Here is a 21,308-nt window from a genome sequence, read left to right as displayed (position 1 = left end):
GTAATAGATCTCATATGTGTGGAGAGGCCCATTTACATCCTGTAATTGTGTTGTGTATATTCAAACTGTGACATAAAGCACAGATCCTGGAGCTGAGAAGACACATAAATATGGTGTTTATCACACGTGAGAGGCACATTAAGAAGTCCATGAGTTTCTGCTGAAAGGTTTGCAAATATAAAAATACATCATCTTCCAAAGTGAATGTTGCAATATGAAAATGAGGCAGAGTATAAACATTGTGCTAATGCGCTAAGACACATAGCCCGTGTTGTCTGACTGCAGGGTCATCAATAGATTCCTGCTGCATCAATCCTTGTTGTTTAAACAGATGGCGGCGGCACCGAAGAGCTTGTGCTGTGCCTGATCAGGTCCTTGATAGGAAAGCTCAGCGGAGCCTGTGTCAGAGGCCACAGGGGCCAGTAGATTCTAAGCACATTAACATTCCTGAATAAATAACCCCAGGGAATGTTATTGTGGAGACATTAAACAGGATTTTCCTCCCAGAGCCCAGGAGAACGGCCAGGCATCACTCTGGCATCTCCATTGCCCCAGGTTAGGAGGAGCTAAAGAACTGTCTGCCAAAAGAAGAGCTTTTTAAACTCCTTATATCCTATCTTAAAAAAAAAATTAAGTCTCTCAGAACTGCTTCAAATACAAAAGAACTGGGGTGATTCTGGTTTAATGTCCTTACAGTCACCTTTTTTGTTTTCATTTAGATTATTCTTTACGTTAACATCAGTGTACATAATAACACATTTGGCCGACAGTAATATAGTCTAGTCTTTTTTTTAATGTCTTTTTCATAACTTTATAAATAAGTAGCACAATACTGTTTATTTTATGTCTTTCTCAATTCTGCTATCTTGGCTACACTATGGGTTTTTCCACATGTTTTGGAATAATGGACTTTCACAAGGACTCGTGGAGGTGAAGAGGTTAAGGATAGAGAGAGACTTCCAATAAACACCTTATGTAAGCTTTGCTAAACGACGTGGCATTTCCCACTGTTTTCTTTATATTTCATTCAGTATCTTACTTTGTATTGGACTGAATTGAATTGCAAGTAGTTTTTGTTACTTACATACATTGTTCTGTTCACATTGTGACATCTTGGCTAAGTCAGTGAATGCACCATCAGACATCTCCATTCTTTCATGGCATACAACACATGCTGGAAACTCCATGAATGAGTATGTTGGTACATTGTGCCAAAATGAGTCCTCAGTTTGCATTGTTACAATTAAAGTGTTTCTACAACTTAATGCATCTTACAGTACAATATACATTTGGTTCCCAGTTCATTAGGTCCAACTAGTGGAACTGAAGTCTAATACAACAGCCCTACAACAAAGCCTCCTGTGCTGCTGTGACATTACTGAAATGGAACTGGAACTGGAAATTGAATGTGAATTGTATTGAACTGAATTGTGTAACATTACGTTAAGTGTTTGGAGTATCTTTACCCCAGTTCAGATGGGGTGCACCAAGACACAATCCAGTCAACAAATGACTTCTCAGAAAAAATTCAAGTCGCAGTAAAGTCACCACTGATACATCTTATTACAGTGTAAGTCAGACTGCATTGTTGGGTAGTCATCAACAGATTGGACAAAAATATCCTGTCCATGGGAAAATACCAATATGCACTCAATGCATACAGAAACTGGACCTGTCACATAAACAGCTCAAATTACATAAGCAATAGTCAATAATATTACTAATACACATGTACGCAGAATAAAGCAGGTAACACTGATAGATGTGCAACAGAAGTACTGATTAAGCTCTCATTCAATACTGATACCAAAGGTCAAAAATGTGAGTGTTTTAATCAATGCTCTGTCTCACTTTAAGAATGAAGATCAATGTCCTTTCCTCCAACAACAAACAACAACAAAAACAAAAACAAACTTGTTTTAATTGATTTTTGGCCTCTTGGGTGAAGTGTAACAAGCTGTGAACACAATTTAAGTTGTAATGACAAACCTTTTAAAATACAGTTGCCAATTTACAGCTGTATTACATTATCTCCAATCAACTCCATCCCATGACTGCAGTACTTAAGGGCCAGTCCTTCAGGCCTGACCTTTGCTTCGTATCCTGTGCTCAGGTTCATCCCTTCATTCCTGCCTGAGCTGTGCAGCTCTTGCCTCGATTCCTTCCTGGCGAATCACCTGGAAATATCCCTCGGATTCCCTGTTTCCTCGGTTTGCTGAGACCACTTGCATTCATCTGCTGTCTGGTCACCATTTTAGACTCTCCTCTAGTTGTGGCTTCCTTAGTTCTTTGATCACCTTAAGACTGACTTTTTGTACTTTGTTTGAGTTTGTTCTGAGTTTAGTGAAGAGCCTATTTTAGCTTTTACTTCTGTGTTGTGAGTGAACTGCTCATTTTGGGTCTAAATCTTACTGTTGCTAATTATGTTGCCACAGTGTGACCACATCATCAGTTATGAAAGTTAATATGATCGGTCCAACTCCCAGTTAGTTGTTGAATGTTAAGTTTGTCCTCAAAGAAATTTTACTTGTCAGTTGCTATGGTCTTGCAGAGTACCAATAGTGGAAATGCCCAGCAGACACATTGGAATAAACTCGTCAGTCTGGCATGCTTTTTGCTTTTACATAACTTGTCAAACAGCTGACTTGTAGATACGGGAGGAATGGTACACAATGAATCCTCGTGCACTTCAATAGCTCCACTTCTACTCAGAAAGGCTGTTGTTGCCAAACCCGTGGTGATCTCTCCCCCTCACTGTCTCAGTGCATGTTTTGGTGTTAGGGAAGTCTGGGGAGGAGGCCGAACCGACTGACAGGATCCCTCTGGATCATCCTGCAGCTCTGTTATTGTACAGCTTGGAGTCAGCTAGATAGGAGCAGGGTGCCCTTTTCCTCCCCCAGTGAATCATACATTCCTAATGTTAGAGGTCAGCGCTGGGGGAGGACTATAACCGCAGACACATTGATGATTGCGTGAAAAATAGCTTTTCTTGATTGGGTGATTTTTCTCTTTAAGGTCTGTGAAGGCTTTCTATAACTTATCTTTCTCCAGAGACGTGTATTCATTGCCTGAAAGGTCACAACCAAGTGCCTGCCGAGTGACTTGAGAAAGAGAGTGAGTAAGGTCAAAAGCCTCTGGCCAGGTGCCAAAAGAAATACAGCTTTTAGTAAGAATGAGTGTGGTACCTGAGATTGAACGTTAATTACACAGGGAAACTTATACCCTGTCTTCCACGCTGCTCCCACCTCCCACCCCACCCCAGCCCCCCCCTCCATGTTTCTGTACTGTCTAATGCTATGCCTTCTGCCGTTTCTCTGGTTACTGCCTGAAAACAGATGAGGCCCTGTAGAGGAGTTCTGGGATTTCGTTCACCGCCATTAAATTGTACATATAAAACATTTCCATGACTGACACATTTAAATCTTATCACTTGGTTATCTTATCAGTTTAAGGCCTGAGGAAACACAAACCCTCTTCTGACAAGTTACCTCATTGGTGATAACAAAAAGCATGACCAACCTCCATCCAAGATAAAGAGCCTCACTGGTGAGATGTTGCTGTGCTGTCAGCAAATGGCTGCCAGTGCCAGGTGACCATATGGAGCGCATCAGAGCACGCTACTCACGATGTTTGATGAAGTCAATGTTTGCGTTCCGTCAGCAGTATATTCTTCTTGGCTCCTTTCCCATGGGGCTCCTTCAGACGCATATGGAGGTAATTTGTTCAAATTCTTCTGCAGAAAGAAATAAAAGGGGAGAAAATGGCCTTGGGATTTTTGGGGTTGGAAATCAGTTTGAGAGGCTGCAGCTGGGCTGAGGTATATGCATTTTGGGGGGTACGGGGAATTCAGGTTTCTGTGAGAAATGGCTTTTAAAAAGTTTCAAACGATGTTCTGATGTGTTGTTACATGACTGTGACATCAAGTGGAGAACAATACAAAAAGTGTAAAGCCTTCATTAGTAGAGCTTACAGTCTTCGTTACTCACTACAATACATGTAGGACAAAACCAAGAAGTCAGGAAGTCACTAGAAAAAGGTCATAGGGAAACTACCACATTTAGAAAGGATCTTCCCCCAGGAAGCATGACTGTGTTAATATACTGTAGACTGTAGCATGGCAATAATCTTTTTTTTATATGATGTTGTTGTTGTTGCTTTATTTAACACAGAAATTTCCATACAAGAGGGACGTTGCCAAAACTCACAAGAACATCATATTAAAGAATTTATACTGGTGTCCTGGATGGCAGACTATCTGACGGGCAGACCGCAGTATGTACGCCTGAAGTGTTGCTTGTAAGATGAAGTGATCAGCAACACCGGGGCTCCACAGGGGACTGTCCTCTCTCCCTTCCTCTTCACCACACCACAGACTTTAAGCACTGCACAGAGACCTGCCATCTTCAGAAATTTTCTGATGACTCTGCAGTGGTTGGGTGTATTACTGGGCAGGATGAGAGAGAGTACAGGATGGTAGTGGACAACTTTGTCACATGGAGTGGGAAAAACCACCTACAGCTCGATGTGACAAAGACCAAGGAACTGGTGGTGGACCTGAGGAGGACTAAGGCTCCAGTGACCCCTATCAATATCAAAGGGGTCACTGTGGAGGTGGTGGAGGAGTACAAATACCTGGGGGTGTACTTGGACCACAAACTGGACTGGTGCAAGAATGTGGACATGCATTCGTGGTGTGACTTCTAAGGAACATCCCCCATGAGATGGATGGCCGTATTGTGAGTTGGAGTTGGAAAACATCCAGCATAGAGTTAAACTGTCAACAAAATGTTGCGGCTGTACAATCCAAACACTAGTCAGACCTCACCCTCTGTGTGTATCAGAGCGCCTTGTCTTCATATCAGCTGTAAGGACAGTTGTGATGGCAGAGATCTGGCCATCCTCTTGATGTTTACATTCTCCAGACACTGGGGAGGATGAAGAGAAAAGGAGGGAAAGAGAGAGACACAGAGAGAGAGAGAGAGAGAGAATTAGTTACAGCTGTAGCACTGCAACCCGAAGTCCTCCAAGACTGAGGGCTTCTGGGCACGGACACAACACATTATGCCTAACATTAGGATTTAGAGTAGATTTTATGAAGGCCGTTTGCGTGTGTTATGTGTAGATGAGTGAGGGGCAGATAAAGGACACTTACATAACATGTTTAAAGTCTGTCTTTGCTTTCCTTTTCCTTTTGTTTCAGTCCACTCTAACCAAACATTTACCAGCACTGAATGTTCTTGTAAACAACTAGTGCAGAGGGATTAAAGAAGTGGCACATTTTTGTGTACATGTAAGTGTTTCAGGCTGATAATGACAGTCCTGGAAAATGATTGTATGCCATGAGCCAAGTGAAGAAAAACTCTCAGAAAGTCTGAGAGCTTGGCATAGCTCAAAAGCTTAGGTCTCCTGGGGAGCCAGTCATCATCATGGTGTTCTGTGAATAAGAAAAACATGCCCAGTGGTACTGTAATGAGGTCACTTATCAGCCAGGGCATTTGGAGGGTGTGCCCTGCTTCCTCTCAGCATCCCTCCATCTGTCAGGGAGAGGACAAATGACCTCAGTCACTACTGCCAATAATGTCATGTGGCATCAGACTCTATGACAGGCTTCAAGCTGACTGAGGGAGCAGACAGGCCAAACTTTCTGAAGTATAGCCTTTCCAGAAAAATTAACCAGGTCAGACTTTCGCTTTCACTTATCTAATTCCTTTCAAGTGTTTTTTTTCCCCCAAAAAATAACAAATTGATAATTGCTGTTTGCTGTTTTTGGTCTACTAATTGGACCAAACCACCACAGAAACAACAAAAAACGTCAAAAATGTACTGTAAACAGTATAGTAGTCTCATGTGTGATGAGAAAATACCTCCGTTTAGACAAATAAGTGTTAACAGTTGTGACAGTTTCAGTTTTAGAGTGGATGTTGGTTTAATTGTGTGTGTAGGGGGTAAACAAGAAGAGAGTAAGTCATCACTTCCGAGCAGCCACAACAGTGATGCAGAGTTCATGAGAAGAATTTGTAAATCACTCCCGGTAATTACTTCTCAAATAACTGGGGTTAAACTGCAGTGGGAAAAACAAAACAGTTTTTTTCCCTCCAAACCACATGAAAAGGATTCCATTATTAGAATGTTAAGCACTGCTGATCAAGAAACCCTCTTTAAATCCCCCCCCCCCCCACAAAAAATAAAAGAGTCCTGCTGTAAAAGTGAAACAACATCAGACTGTGCCATTTGTTGGTCTGGTGAATACTAAAAATACACTCTGCATGCAGCCTCTAACAGTTTCAGTTACAACTCAAGATATCTTTAAGAAAATCTTGCACCACAAATGGTTTAAAGGAATGGCTCTCAAAGATAAACATTATGTCAGGTTTTTGGCACTGGATGTGGACATTTGATGGACAGAGAAAGCCACACTAACGGAATTAAAGCCACTACCATGTTTGGTAGCAGAGGAGACTTTACACATCAGATCAAACATGCTCCATGTTTGGTTTAGAGAACAGAAGAGGCAGAGTGAGATGGAAATTACGCAGCTACTCAGAGGACAATAACAAGCTTGCGTATGTGTAATAATCTAATATCTATCAAAAGGCACACACACGCTGGGGTGTAGTCTTGTACCCAATTAAAACACTGGAAACAGCAATTTAGCAGTAGTCATAACAAAGGGAAACAGACAGCGTCACTCCTTAAATTCATTAAGGTTCATTCCAAAGGGAATGTACAAGGATATCTGTGCCAATTTTTGTGCAATTCATTCAACAAAATAGAAATTTCACTAAAACCCAAAAATGTCAACCATATAGTGTTCTGAGGGAAAGACCAGGAGATCTTCAAAGCCAGTGACTTAATTTTATGACAATCCATCCAAGGTTTGTTGAGGTATTTCAGTTCGGACAAAAGCAGTGAACTCTGGGATGAACTTTGCCAAACCCAGAGTCATGTTAAAAGTGTGGCTAAATGATAATGACAAAACCAAACAAACAAACAAACAAAAAAACCCTGAACTGTGTGTAGGCTGTAGTTTTGTGCCCAATTAAGATACTGGAAACAGTCATTTAGTTGTAGTCATAACACAAGACAGCTGCTGCACAATAGTACCACCGCTGGTGTGGTCATAAAACATTTTTTCAGCTTATTAAACTAATCAACTGTAATCTCTTCTGGGTAATGTGCCTGATCCACAGTGAAATAGTCAGCTTAGGTTACCATGTGAACACACTAAAACCAAGCTCACAAGCTGGCACATGCAGTAACACAGAGAGCTAAATGGAACAACCTGTAGATGATCCATGTCAGGTTTATTCATATTTCGTGTGGACGAAGAACATGAAACAAGACAATAAAATCAAATTATACTGCTTCTAAGCATTCTCATGTGTGAATGTACTTTGCCACTCTGGCATACTGGAGTCTATATTATTCCAGAGAGCCATTGGGGAGAGAGGTTAAAGTCTGGAATGTACACTATTTCCCCACAGGAAGCTGGGCATGGAAGTCTACCATTGCCCCACGCCCGGATCTCTCCATCTCACGCACAGTTGGCCGGCTGAAATATAGTACCAAAGTCAGAAATTCTTAAGCATGAATGACCCAAGTATGTATGACACAAACAGTAAAACAGTAGAGTAAAAAAAAAAAAAAAAAAGTAAAATAAATAACCATCACAGTATGCTTCTCTTGATCTTTTTCGTTTTATTAAAGACATCTGATCTTTGATACGTCTTACAGTTTCATGGTACAAAATTTCACACGACATTACAAAAATATTGGTAGGTATTTTTTTTTAATAAAAATACAATGAAGCTGTGTGTCTTAAGAGCTTTGTTTTTCATAAAACTTCATATTCACAAGTTGTCAATTTTACTGGATGATATCCGCCAAGCTCTGCCTCTTTAAAGCAGCATGTTTTACATTTACACAGGTCTCGACGCAAAGTCATAGTGGGACATTCTTCAACAAAGATACCATACATACACACGATACAGTATTGTACAATTAATTATAGCATGCAGAATTTTCTGACACTAAATGCAGTACATTTTCAAGATGTATGAAAAAAATTGGTTTCCCTACAAGTCAGATCAGAGTCAGATCAAAGTTTGTCTCAGAAACTTGAGTTAGGATGATGTGTTCAGTCAGTGGTTTCAAGTATTATTATTTTTATGCCAAAAAAGTTGATTCCTAATGTCATGCAAACATATTAGCATCATTATTATTTTTTTCTTTTTTTATAAAAATGTTTTTATACAAATGATTTTTGTCTATTATAATGCAAAGCCTCATTGCCAGGCCTATTGTGTACTTTAAAAAGACTTTCTACAATATGTAGCAGTTACAAATGTGCCGGAATAATAAATTGTTTAGGTTTTTACTTGCTTACTTGTGCTTTGGTGAAACACTACTGTACTGTCTAAATATATTCATATGTGTACATATATACATACACACACACACACACGTCTGTGTAGCATACAGTATATCACAGGATTCCTCAGTGATGTGAATTAGCAACAGTAAAGTACATGTACTGTACATGATTCTTTTTCCCAACAGTGTTTCTATCTCGAGTTACATGTGTCTGTTGCAGCAGGTGCCTGTTCTCGAACTGAAGAGAAGCACACTTGTACGCTATAAACACTGAAACACATAGACATGACATTAAGACACGTCAGCACATTCACAGAAAGGCCTCACCCGAACACACACACACACAGACACACAGGACATGCATGAGACCCACACACTCACACACTCTGACCTTACACTTGTGAGCACCCGTCTGGTACATATAACAGACAGTCATTTCATTAAATGGCTCAGTGGGGGCTCGTCCTACCCAGCAGAAAGAGGCCCACATCCAACACATATGCTCTCACTGTACTTTCCACATACTGTAATTTATGTGACACACTATATTATGGACATAATAAAAGTGAAAAGTCTTACAAAGCTTTCCAAAAGCTTCACTTCAGGTCATTCAAGTGGTAACAAAAAGTATTGAGAGTATCTAAAATAGTGCTATAAATCACACATAAAATGCTTACATCTATATGTCTGTAGTAAAACCAAACGAAAACAAACATCCTTCATGAAATCAAGGAATTTGTTTTTTGTCATAATTTGTTTGTATTAGTCCCACTGAATGAGTGGCAGAAATATTAGTGTAGCTAGCACTGCTGAATCCAGCTGATGTGAGAAAGCCACACACCTTTTTTAACAGCTGCCCTTACTTTTGATTTGGTTTTGTTTGATTTCAGACTTTTGTCCATGGAAAGGCCTTGACAGAGGAGAATCTCCAATAATCTTCATAACAGAAGAGGAACAAATATCCCTGGTCATGTCTCTTTTCCACATTAAAATGTCTGGTGAGACTGAGGAAAAATAAGAAAATTTCCGTTGAGAAAGCAAAACTTGCATGACTGTTTTCCATTGCCTCTTGTCATCCTCTGAGATGTTCAAGATTCCATATTAGTCTGCATTGTACAGATTGTTGGAGTTTAATCCAGTATTGGCCAGTGGCTGTAGCAGTGATTTAAATGGCACAGGTCAGGGTTATGTACAGTCAGTTTGCAGTCTTTTCTACGCCATAATGAGATGGTTGCTTCGCTCTCTGATGTCTGCTGGAGGTACAAGGTCTTTCTTCACTGGGGTTGACAGTAGGGTAGAACGTCTACCTTTGGGCTTGAACAAATCAGACACAAAGAATACCTGTGTGGAGAACAGAAAAAAACAACTTCAAAACTTGAAATTTTAACACTTGCTGTTGTTACCATAAACTACACTGATCAGCCACATCACTAAAACCACGTGCTTTATAATTTGTAAGTTCCCCCATGTGCTGCCAAAACAGCTCTGACCTGTCGGGGTAAGGGACACAGGATATCTGGTTATTTTGTGGTCACCAGCATCAAAATGTTGGATCCTTTGGGTCCTGTGCATTGTGGGTGGGGCCTCCCACCTTGAGACATTCCTGAGCTGTTTTCGAAATGCGATGGGGCACACTGTCCAGCCGGGGGGGGAGGCTGCTGCCAAGGGGAAGAGCCGTTGCTCTGGGGGAGGTGTATTTGCTCTGCAGTGTTTAGGTGGGTGGTGTGTGTCAGAGAACATCCACATACCGTAATTGCCAGAACCCAAGGTTTTCCCGGCATTGTAAACAGATGGTTAATGTTATTCACTTCAACTGTCACATGGTTTTAATGTTGTGGCTGGTATTCACAACACAGAAATTCAGAGGTGGGGGTACTTTTACAAATTAAACAAAGCGTAGCAAATGCGTAGTGAAAACATCAGACCACAAAACATTAGGTGAAGTACAGGACAAAAGACAATTAAAATAGGTGCCTGGGTCCTTTGACAAAGTGAATTTATAAATAATGCCCGTCATCCCCCTTTCTCTTTCCTGACAATTTGCTCTTGTCCAATGTTGTGTCACGTCCTTTACTTTACATGTACACTATGGAGTTCCTCAAGGTTCTGCACTGAATCCCCTTCCATTTTTTTCATTTAATTTTTCACTTGTGTCTATTAAGAACTGAGCTAAGTTATAATCGTTATTAACTAGCAAGTTAGAAATTACATAATATGAAATTCATTCATAGATCATCTCAATGTTTTCTTACCAAATACAGATTACAATATTACAACATAACAGAACCACTCACTATGCAGTAGGCCACAAGGGCTCCCTGTACAAAACCCGCCAGGACATCAGTGGGGTGGTGCTTGTGATCAGAGACTCGGGACAAGCCGGTGTAGAAAGACATCATAATGAGGGTGAACTGGGTCAGAGGGCGCAGCAGGCGAGCTCCATGCCAAGTGAACCGAGACTGCAGGTAAAACTGTAAGAGACAGCATCATGAGTTCATATAGATAGAAAACTCATCTCATTATCTGAGAAGTGGATTTTGTTTTAAATACAGGGTGCGTTCATAGACAGCACAACGGAATATAGGCACATGTTGAAAAACATCAGTAACTCACCACCAGGTAAAGCATGGTGTACATGGAGAATGATGCATGTCCTGAGAAGAAAGACTTCCTACGAAGAACAATGTACAATCAGCATTGCATCAAAAATTTGATGAAATGCTTCTAGATATTTGGTTTATTTGAAATATGTTAAAGTCTCTATATTGGCAATTACCTGGCCTCTTGAACTTTGCTCTCTGGCCCCTGACACTGGTAGTCAGTGATGTATCCCAGGGAACAGTTGATAGTGGAGAAGTCAGGTTTGCACACATCAAGGAAGTGAGGACGCATACGGCCCACCGACACTTTGGCAATGTCAGTGAACGACTGGCTGATGGCACAGCCGAAGATGAACACGCCCACCTGCTTGTAGAGAGCTGAAATATAGGGGTTCCCTACAAAAGACTTGGATCCTTCGTTCAGGAAGTATATCCTGTAGCTCTCTCCAATGATGATCTGAGGAGACAGGAGAGATGGTAGCGCCAGTGAAAATCATGAGTTTGCTATAAGTGTGTCAAGTGTCCGCCCTAATTCCTAAGCTCTTAATTCTCATCTCAGCGAGTGCTCAGTGAAAATGTGTGAGTGCAGGAGAGCCAAAGAATTTTATGAGGAACAAGGCAGCACTTTTAAGTCATGTCACTTGGACAGAGGAATATATTTGTCCAGAAAAGTGTATTGCTCATATTTCACATGTATTTTAATGTGTGTAATTGTTTGTTCCTGATTTCTGCACAACTTTAGAAAACCTCTCATCGTGGTTTTGAAGGCTGCAGCATTGCAGATTGACAGAATAGCTGTGTGTATAAAAGGCCTCAAAACGTTCACGAGCAGTCCCTGCAGCTCTAGCCAAACATCACAGAAGGACATTGCTAAGTTCCTGTGGACATATTAGAAAGATGGATCAAAGTGTGAGATTCGGCGAGGGTGGATGTTTGGGACAAGTCTACAGAGAACTCTGATGTTTAAAGTGTGGAATTTAAGTTATGGGTGTGACAAAAATAACCTTTTCTCTGGAAAGAGGTGTTATTATGAGGAACTAAAACAGAATTTAGTGATGTCTCATGAAGTGGTTTCAAAAGGACTACTTTATACTTGAATGTGTTTACCTGGGCCATTCTACTTCTGAGGCAAAACAGTGAAGCGATGTGGGAGGCAACTTAAAATTGTGCACCGTGTATAGTTTTCTGTAAGTGTGTAAATAAACCACCATCTAAAACCGACGATTGACGTGTAACTTGCTTAGGGGGAGGTGGACAGCCATAACTCAAAACAGCTGTTCAAGCTCACAAAAGCCTCCCCAACCCCCTCATCCCCTGTTGTCTTCCAGCAGCCGTGAAATGAAAGTGTAGAAAAGGAGTGAGAACGAGAGTGTAGGGGAGTTTCAGGGAGAAAGCGGAAAGAGGGAAGGCAAGAGTAACAGGAAGGGAAGATAGAAAGTGAAAAGAAAAGGCTAACAGGACAAGAAGAGTGCAAACAAGGAGAAAGGAGGGAAGAAAGAAGAAGATGAGAGGAGGAATGAGGAGTGGAGTGGGAGGAATAGTAAGGGAGGAGCGGGGGAGGCACTGCTGGTTCTAATCAGCAGAAACGCTGAGCTAGGCGACGTGTCTGATTTTGGTGGCCAGACTCCACCAGGCGCACGTCGGGGGCACGTTTGTTTTTCACCGCCCGGTCTGTCTCTCTGAAACGGCTCCGATTTCACGAGGCATGTGTGGCTGTTTTCATGTTAGAATCTCAGTTTCATCAGACATTCTTTTGAGGGGCGCAGAAATAAGTCTCATTCTGGGAAACACTCTCTGCAGAGGGAAGCCTTTATGGAGATTTAACAAGCTGATAGAGTAGGTCGTTTCCACCATCCAGGCCTTTAGAGCCAGTGTGATAAAGCCCAGCTGTTTTCATGGGAAAGAGGGAAGGGGAAGAACACACATCTGGTTCCCCTTGTGTGAAAGATTTAACTATAGTATTTGAATGAATCAACGAACTGGCACTGTAGGATATGTAGCTGTTGTACTGAAACCTCAAGGGATAATCATGAGGGCAAGATTTGTGGCCTATATGAAATGCCTTGTATTTCAAAAATGACACCGTGGTGTTTTCATTTCTTCTGCAAAAGATCTGCATAAATTGCAAAGATTGTGGCTTCTTTTCAGTGGGAAATGAAGCGTGAATGGCCTAATGTTGGTGTTTTCTGGTTCAGAAAACACAAATGCTGGCCAGAACACTCTAGGGGGGAGAGGAGTCGTCAAGTCACGTTTTGCAAGGAGAAAATGAGGTATCTGGCAGAGTCTTCTTGTTTCGGGCCTTAACCACAATTCCACCCCACCAATTACAGTATTTCACCGAACAACCGTTGCGTCAACCATAATTACACGGAGCCAGCACTCCTTCTCACCATGAAAACCCATGTGGCCCCAAGCCTGTAGTGTAGTCTGCTCTCCAGGAGGAGGGCCCTACTGGCTCCAGGGAGAGACAATGGAGAATCCATGCCAAGAGGCAGGGCACTTTCCGGTCAGGTGCCAGTGATAAATGTTATGGCAGTGCTGAGTGACACCACAGAACAACTAAACAGTTCCTGCAGAATTTTTAAGTGTGCCTGCTGCTATGTTCATGTCCCAGAAATCTGCCTTTGTCGGCTTGTTACTGAAACTTGGCATTTTCGATGTGGTGGCGGGTGTGTTAGCAGCTGTTGAGACATTACTACATGATGCTAGGTGTCTAGTATGTGGTTGCAAAACAGTTATTCGGGTATTTACAGTCTACTACTCTACTTTTAAACAAAATAAAAGGTTTCTTTAGCCCACTGTTATCAGTCTTTTCCCTGCAGTCTTAAAGCTTGTGAAGATAAGGCAAAAAAGCAGCGGCTCGTCATTTGCACGTGTGAACATACGTCATCGACTCATCTGTCTTATACTTTATTCTGTAACTCCATATTGATGTGCTGAAGCACAGGGAACAAAAAACAAACTGGTTTGCGGTTGCAAATTTTTAATAACGGTGGCTGAAATAATATGCTGTGAGTATTCAGCCAGTCAGAAATGGTCAGTACTAAACACCCCCAAGCAGGGATTTTTTGGTGGGATAAAAAATAATGTTCTCAGAACTAGACCCTGGTCCCAGTGGTGGAACCTGAGATCCTCTAAAGGTTCCTAGTCCCTGGGGAAAGTTCCTGCGGTGAAAGCGTGGCTTTAGAAGCACAAGCGATGGCTGAAAAAACACTTTGTAGTGTAGACAGATGCATTACTCAGAATGGAAGGACATCTGAAAACTGTGGCAGAGAAACACTCAGAACAGATGGGGTGTTTCAACCTCTGAGCAGTCACAAATGGAGAAAAATGAAACTGCATTACAGGATGCTGGGACAGTTTAGTGTACAGATTTTAGTTACATCCTCGCAATTTTCTCTCTGGTGAATGCATCAATCCACTAAACGCTTCACTCGCTCAAGTGCCTTAATCAACTGAGTTATCTCTAGTCCCCAGAGGGAAAGCCTTGAACAAATGCTGTTGATTGGTTTTTATCTAGAATCGGAAGTCAGTCAGACAGGTATGAAAAGCTGTTATTTCAGTAACCGTGTAGAACAATCTCAGTTTATACAAACAATGAGTCAGCAATCAGATAAAGCCCTCTAATGGAGAATGTGCAAATGTATTTCTCTGAACATGAGCACAGGAGGAATGTGTATGTGGGTTGGTTGGTGAAAAGCAAGAGTGTGCGTTGTAATTGACCAAGCAGTTTAAAATCTCTATATCATTACCATATTATTATAGATTATTGGAAAGGTTACTGTTACCATATCCAAATACCTAGCAGACTTTCTGAGACCTTAAAATGGCCTGAGGGTAAGAAATGATGTGGTCAACATCTAGCATAAGGTATCAGTAGGTGCTGCTAGTAAAGGTGAAGGCTGCTGAAACACATGAAGTGATGATGACATTAGTGATGAGAGTGAGGTGACTTACAGAGAGGATGGTGATAAGAATGCCAGCAGCGCTAAGCACACCGTCGCTAATGGTGTCTCCATTTTTGGCTGGGTACTTGATGGACTCATCATCGCAGTAAAACCCTCTACGGTAAGGCTGAACAGCGCTGGTCTCAATGACCAAGAAAGGCAGGCCGGCTAGCGTGAAGATGCAGTGTGTGGCACAGAGAGAAAGAGGGAGGGTGGGGATGGGTGAGGGAGAGAAAGAGAGATGGAGGTGCTCGGTTAATGATATGCAAATTACAGAGGTCGCAGGTACAAGCAAGAGGCAACAAGGGAACATGTGGGACTGTCTCAATCCATTCTGAGGTCGCTATCTGTGACTAATCAAAAGATAATGACTCCAGTGACTGTTGAATATTCAGTATTAGTCTATTTTTGTGTAATTTTGTATGCGGTTTAGCCTGTTACGACAAATCATGCATGCATTACTTTACTGCTGGCAATTTTTAGAGGGATTTCTATCGCTTCAGGCTGTCATTGGTTTTCATAATTTTGTTTCCTATAGAGAATCATGAAGCGGCAGACATTTTGGAAGTGAAAGGACTCACATTTTTAGTGTACAATTTGCATGATCGTTTTGTGGCAACAAAAAAAATAAATCTAAATCTGCTAAATCTAAATCTGAAAGAATCCGTTTATTAATCTCCTAAACCCAGAAGTATTTATGTTAAAGTAACATGACAGTTTGCTTCTAACCAACAAATTGCTTCAACATAAGAGCTTAACTCAAGTCATGACTGGCAGTAATGCATGATTTAAAGCTAATGAGGTACAACATGCAAAACCACTGAGTGTGAGTCAGTCTGTCAAACCAATCTTGTCTTTTGAGGTGTCACAAGCCAACCATTGGTTGAGGTGAGAGTGTCCCAACACATGCTCTCTAGTTCTCTTGTAGTACCACGACAGGACTTACTGAGACCACGGGCAGAGTGAAGCCCACGGCTGTGAGCACCGTGTTGGACACCGTGCTGCTCTTATAGGTCAGCCTGATGCTGTTGTCATTGCAGAAGAATCCTCTCTGGTAAGGCGGGAAGGGAGATTTGTGCAAAAACACAGCAACAAGCAACACTGTTTGGTTGGACACAAATGAACAGAGGTCAGACAGCTTTACCAACAGACATAATCAACAGGAAGACAAACAGAAAAACACACAAAGACAAAAAAGAAAAAAATCTCAGACAGTCATAGAAACAGCTTAAAAATTCCCAGCAGACATGTATTTAAGTTATGCACCTCATCCTGTTTGCAAAATGAACCCTGATGCTGTCATGAGGAAAAGAACCTAAAACAAATAACATAAAATCTGTTGAAATGAATTCCAAAATCAGAGCTTAGTCATTGTTGTAGACTTAAGTGAACCTTTTATGCTCAGAATAACAGTTTGAGTTAGTGCTAAGTGCGATGGATGTGTCATGTTAAGAGAGACCACTGCTGATAACTGACAAGAAGAAAAAAATCTACAAACACCATGAGCGTCTTACTTTCTTGTCTGCAGAGGCTTTCAAGTGCACTTAAAAAGGCCCACTTTAAGATGCCCCAGGGGATGTCTGCGTCTGATCAATTTAGTGTCTTTCGCCACTTAAAGTGGCAAAAAGATCTTATTTATCTCTTGACAACAAACACAGAGTGGGTGTAACTATGTTACAAGCCAAAAGGAACAGCTTATTTTCCTCATTCACCAAAAGCCTCAGTGGAGGGCTTTGAAATTTGAGTGAGGACGTGGTACCCAGGAGAGGCCTCAAATCTCTGACAGAATTTAAAAAACACACTTCCAAATCACTTCAAAGCGGCATTTAACTGACGGCGGAGCTTTCAAGTCACTCTTTGAATAATTCTGCGATCTGGCGATACAAAGGAAAACAAACATCGACGTTCTTCACACGTTCTCGTCCTCTGGCTCTCAGTCTCAAAAGCTAAAAAGCACCAGGGTGCAGAGGTCAGTGCTGAGAGCCGCTGAAGGCGGGATGGTGCAAATGTCAGCACACGCTTCAGTTGCTGAGCCCCTCAAACCCTTACGTCCACACACACACAGCTGACTTTGGCCTTTGAAGGTCCAGCCGGGTTGAGCTCAGGTTACTGACAGAGCTCTGCTGCCTGATGGGAACTCCAGAACACCAGCCTTCCCTCCACATTCAGCAGGATTCGCGTTATTAATGTTTTCCTTCTCGCTCTTCACACAAACAGCTTGACGGAGCTACGATCAGCTCCATAAAGCAAGTTTGGCGGCAAGAGAAAGAGCAGGGTGGTATGTCTTAGAGACCTGTAACTGTACAAATACACAGTACTGTAAGGCACGATAAATCCCATCGTCTGACCCTTCAGACCGCTTAGCAAAGGCAAACCGCACAGCCCTTCCCAAAACAGGGACTTCTCCTCCACAAACAACAACAACAACAAAAAGCAAACACTGCTGAAAGTGCTGGATGTGAAACATGTTAACCCCAGAGTTCTGACCCCTGCAATTGTTTCTAAACACAAAGGGGATACAAACCACAAGGCCAGAGGCAGAGACTGATAGAGAGAGACAACCAGGAGGCAGCTCAAGTGCTTCAAAAAGTTGATTAGAAAGAAGGGAAAAACACGACCCCAATGAGACATTGTATCAGGGCCTGTTTTCCAGACGTTCAGCAGGGTTTCTTCTCTGCTCAGTCCTCCGACCCGTCCATCCGTCTAAACAGTGCAGCATCAGCATGTTAGGATTTTCCCCTCCTACCCTCCTCTTCCTTTCCCGCTTCTAACAGCCATGGGAGGGGGGGGGGGGGGGGGGGGGGGGGGGGGGGGGGGTCCTTGTCCTGCCAATACCAGTCAACACGTGAGGCTAAGCCTTTCAGATTAGCTCAACGTTAAGCCAAAAACAACAGAAACAAACAAAACCTAATTAGAACTTTCAGAGATTTCAGTTTCTAATGCTAACCTCAGGGGTCTTGTCTGTTCACTTTGAGTTCAGCCCTAAAGTAGTCCGCTTAAAAATCAGCTAGGAAACCCTAATTGAAAATAAGCAAACACTGTGAATGAAGACTGATGGTGACTTTTTCAGCACATAAGTGAGCTGTCGTCTCACATCAAAATATGGGAGAAAATATATTATGGAGACGCACTTGTTAGAATCTCCTGCCCGCTTGCCTTTCCCCCAGTTCAGCACTGGCATTTCCATGTAGCTGCAGTTTGTGGAAACTAGAATCAATGTGTATCCCTCACACTGAATTAAATCCCCACCATATTTTGGAGGCGTTTGCCAAAACGCCAAGTGTGACTATTAAAATAAACAGACGCACATTTTCCACTTGCAGGGATCCCTCACTGTCTGCTGTAGAAATGTATACATGTCTGAGGTAGTTGTGGTGTATACACAGATGCAGTTGTTTTTAGTCTCAGCAGCCACACAACCTGCCCCCTGTCTGTCTGTCTGTCTGTCTGTCAGCCTGGTCTGCTGCAAACTCTGCTCATAGTTCCACTGTGGAAGGAAAACCAGGTCTGTCTGCTTCTGTGAAATGAAAGTGCATTTGCATGGAACTGCTAGTGGCTACAACAACTGCTGTTTTTCTTGAGTGTTCCTGCGCCATTTATTGTTCACATTTCTAAAGAAGAGAAGGCAGTTTACATAGCTGTTTCTCTGCCAAACACACACAAAACAAAACAAAAAAGAAGTAATACTGTCAATACATTGGCACTAATAATACAATGTTACATATAATACACATGCAAACATTTATACACATATAGTATGTATGTAAACAGCTAATTACAAAAACATTGCGGACATCCTATAATACTATTTATGGAAAATGTTCATACTGTACATGTAGGATCAGTTTGTTCTAAAGTCAAGTCAGTTCAGGCAGTGGAAACAGCACATGTCACTATGTTCCTCTGTCTAATTTCAACATAGCAAAATGTATCACAGGTGACTCAGACTTTTAGCTTTCTTTTGGTGTGTCTACTTTCACTTTGACTTCTTTCAGCCCTTCCCTCCCCTTCTTTAGCATTTAAATGGTCAGCTCAACCAACCTAGTTCACCCAGTTTGGTGGGTTGGTTGAACTGACCCTGACCATTTAACTCCAACTGTCCACAGTGTTAACCTGGTCAAAAAACCTACTGTTGAAGCGGTGAACCAGGTCAAACACGCAGGGAAACATAAGACGATTAACTGGAAAACACGAAAGGCGCCTGCCACAGCTTAATGTAAACTGAACCCAATCACCTCACCAGGGTTTCAACAAACAAAACAAAATAACAACCCTTTGCTCAGCATTATTTTCACTTTCAATGTCCACTGAATCTTCTCTGGCCCTGACGGTCTACTGGGATCACAGAGACTGGAGATGGTCCACGTGCACGTGAGAAACGGAAAGATACATCCCTGTGTGTAGTAATACCAGAACTGCAATCAGCATGTGAGAACGGAGATTGGAGACTGGTGATTACCAGTACAGACCCACCATTTCCTCTTGGGGCAGCTCTCTTCAAACCACATCTTTAGCCAGACAAACATTGATGGTTTGTTGATGAGCTACTCTGTGGGCACTTGTGTACATAGAGAGTAAATCACGGGGATTTACCCTCCATGGAGACAAAAACTAGACCAAAACTAAATATAACTTGTCAGAAAAAGACTGTTTATATTGTAGATCTTTGATTGGATTTCTTTTAACAATAGCTGGACTGGTGCTTTTCCCATGCGGTTGCAACAGTTTTATTTTTTTTTTTTTTAGCTAAACACTGGCCTGCTGTCGCTGTTGCTCTTGCAGTCGTGTTCTTGCAATAATGTTACACAGAACACATTGGAAACATGTGATTATCCTAGAGAAGAAAATAAAGTGGTGAAATTAGTGAACGGTCAAAGGTTTAGGCTCCAAGGCCATTTGTAGGACCTTTGGATTCATATTTCAATGCAAAAAAAAAAACCCCACCCACAATAACAATCATAACCCGGTGACTGCAGCTGTCGAACATCATAGGACCTGTAGTGGGGAACATGCACGCACACACACTCACACACAGGACTGACCTTTTCACCACTTCCCTTAATTACTACACACACACACACACACACACACACACATATATATTATGCCAGATGTTGAGATCAAGAGAAATCCTGCTGCTGTGGAATGTGAGCCATATTATGAGTAGTCAAAACAAGCAGAGTTACAGTACAGGTGTGCGTGGAAACCAAAGAAATATATCCCACCTCATTTTTCTGCCAGCCAGCTGCAGTTTGAACAGACAAATGGCTTAATAGCGGTTACAACTAAACATGTTGCTGATGGGACATGACTTGTAGCTTTGACAGCTTTAAAAGATTTTGGATAAAAAAAAAAGTGCTTAAGTACAGTAGTAGTTTTAATAGATGTTATTACTTCATCAGTGCAGCATCAACAGAAACATTTCCTCTTTAAACATCTTAATCATATAAAACAGCAATTACCGTAAATATCAGATTAGCTATTTTAACTTATCATCTTAGTAGAGGGAAACTATCTGAATCTGCAGTAAAACCAAGTTAACAATCTTTATGCTTAACGGTGAAACAAACAAAAACAATTAAGACATAAATGCAGTGTGAATGACAAAGACTCCTCACAGTGATGTCCCACATGTTGCTGATATAAAGTAATTTAACACAGAGAGGGGGGTCTCACCTAAAAACAAGCAGAAGAGATCCACTCCGACCAGTAACTTTCTCCTGCTGTGGTCTTTGCAGTTATTGTTGTTCAGTGAGCTCCCGCCGTTCCTCGTCTCGGCTGCCATAGTTTTCTCATATATCAAACAGCGTTGCATTTAAAACGTGTTGTGTGGTTCAGATTAAAAGGGAATACAAAAAAAAAAAAAAAAAACTTTGCTACTGGCTACACCGCAGCGCTCCGCTGACTTTATCTCCTGTTATCTACTACACACGGAATCCAAAGGTGTACTCTAGTGAGCCTGTACTAATGTTGGGCTTATTGAGAAAATACGCCCTTTCGGTTTGAGACTACTAGCTCCTATGTCTCTAACAGTCACTGCACGCCTCCTTCTCAACTCTTACTATGCTTTACTTTCTTTCTTTAAGGGGGGGCAGTAGGAGTCCTGCGACAGCCCTCCAAGAAAACCACTCCTCCAGGCCCTCCCCTTTCAATTAAGCCACCTCAACTGTTTCTCACAGGGTCATTCCCACAGTGTTTGTGCTGCAGGGGGATGGTCACTGCCACTGCAGTTGTAACAAGGGGATTTCTCAAAGCAAAATCAGCCACAGAACAATGGGGGGAGAAGAATCCAGGCATTGGAGCCCAAGTTGTATATCTATGTGGTTAGAGGTCTGTTGCAGAAGTGAACAGTCCATGGTCTGTGGAATACCAGCTAAAAATAACAAGA

At 41.9% G+C, this 21,308-nt stretch overlaps 1 protein-coding gene across 2 annotated transcripts; it reads right to left on the bottom strand.

Moving 5' to 3' along the window:
- Positions 1-7,678: 7,678 nt before the first annotated feature.
- On the bottom strand, positions 7,679-21,030 carry LOC124069634 (phospholipid phosphatase 3-like). 2 transcript variants are annotated; one of them, XM_046408932.1, is made up of 6 exons: positions 20,597-21,030; positions 15,867-16,021; positions 11,150-11,430; positions 10,987-11,044; positions 10,668-10,844; positions 7,679-9,714 (listed from the first exon to the last, which is right to left on the bottom strand). In XM_046408932.1, the coding sequence occupies exons 1-6, from the start codon at positions 20,733-20,735 to the stop codon at positions 9,586-9,588; spliced, it is 939 nt and encodes a 312-aa protein (XP_046264888.1). In that variant the 5' UTR covers positions 20,736-21,030; the 3' UTR covers positions 7,679-9,585. The 2 variants fall into 2 exon arrangements, with proteins under 2 accessions (XP_046264888.1, XP_046264887.1); XM_046408931.1 differs by lacking the exon at positions 15,867-16,021 and adding an exon at positions 14,931-15,088.
- Between the last annotated feature and the right edge of the window lie 278 nt (positions 21,031-21,308).

The sequence above is a fragment of the Scatophagus argus genome, chromosome 13 (assembly GCF_020382885.2).
Source record: "Scatophagus argus isolate fScaArg1 chromosome 13, fScaArg1.pri, whole genome shotgun sequence".
Taxonomy (NCBI): domain Eukaryota; kingdom Metazoa; phylum Chordata; class Actinopteri; family Scatophagidae; genus Scatophagus; species Scatophagus argus.
The sequence above is the reverse complement of the archived record's forward strand: the minus strand, read 5'-3'. Positions and strand labels throughout refer to the sequence as shown.

Excerpts from the sequence above, each read along its gene's own strand:
- LOC124069634 (XM_046408931.1), bottom strand. The coding sequence starts at position 20,735 with ATGCAACGCTGTTTGATATATGAGAAAACTATGGCAGCCGAGACGAGG. Across the intron at positions 11,431-14,930 it reads TTCTTATCACCATCCTCTCT|ATCATCATTGGAGAGAGCTA; the intron begins GTAAGTCACCTC and ends CTGTCTCCTCAG. Across the intron at positions 11,045-11,149 it reads AGCAAAGTTCAAGAGGCCAG|GAAGTCTTTCTTCTCAGGAC; the intron begins GTAATTGCCAAT and ends TGTTCTTCGTAG.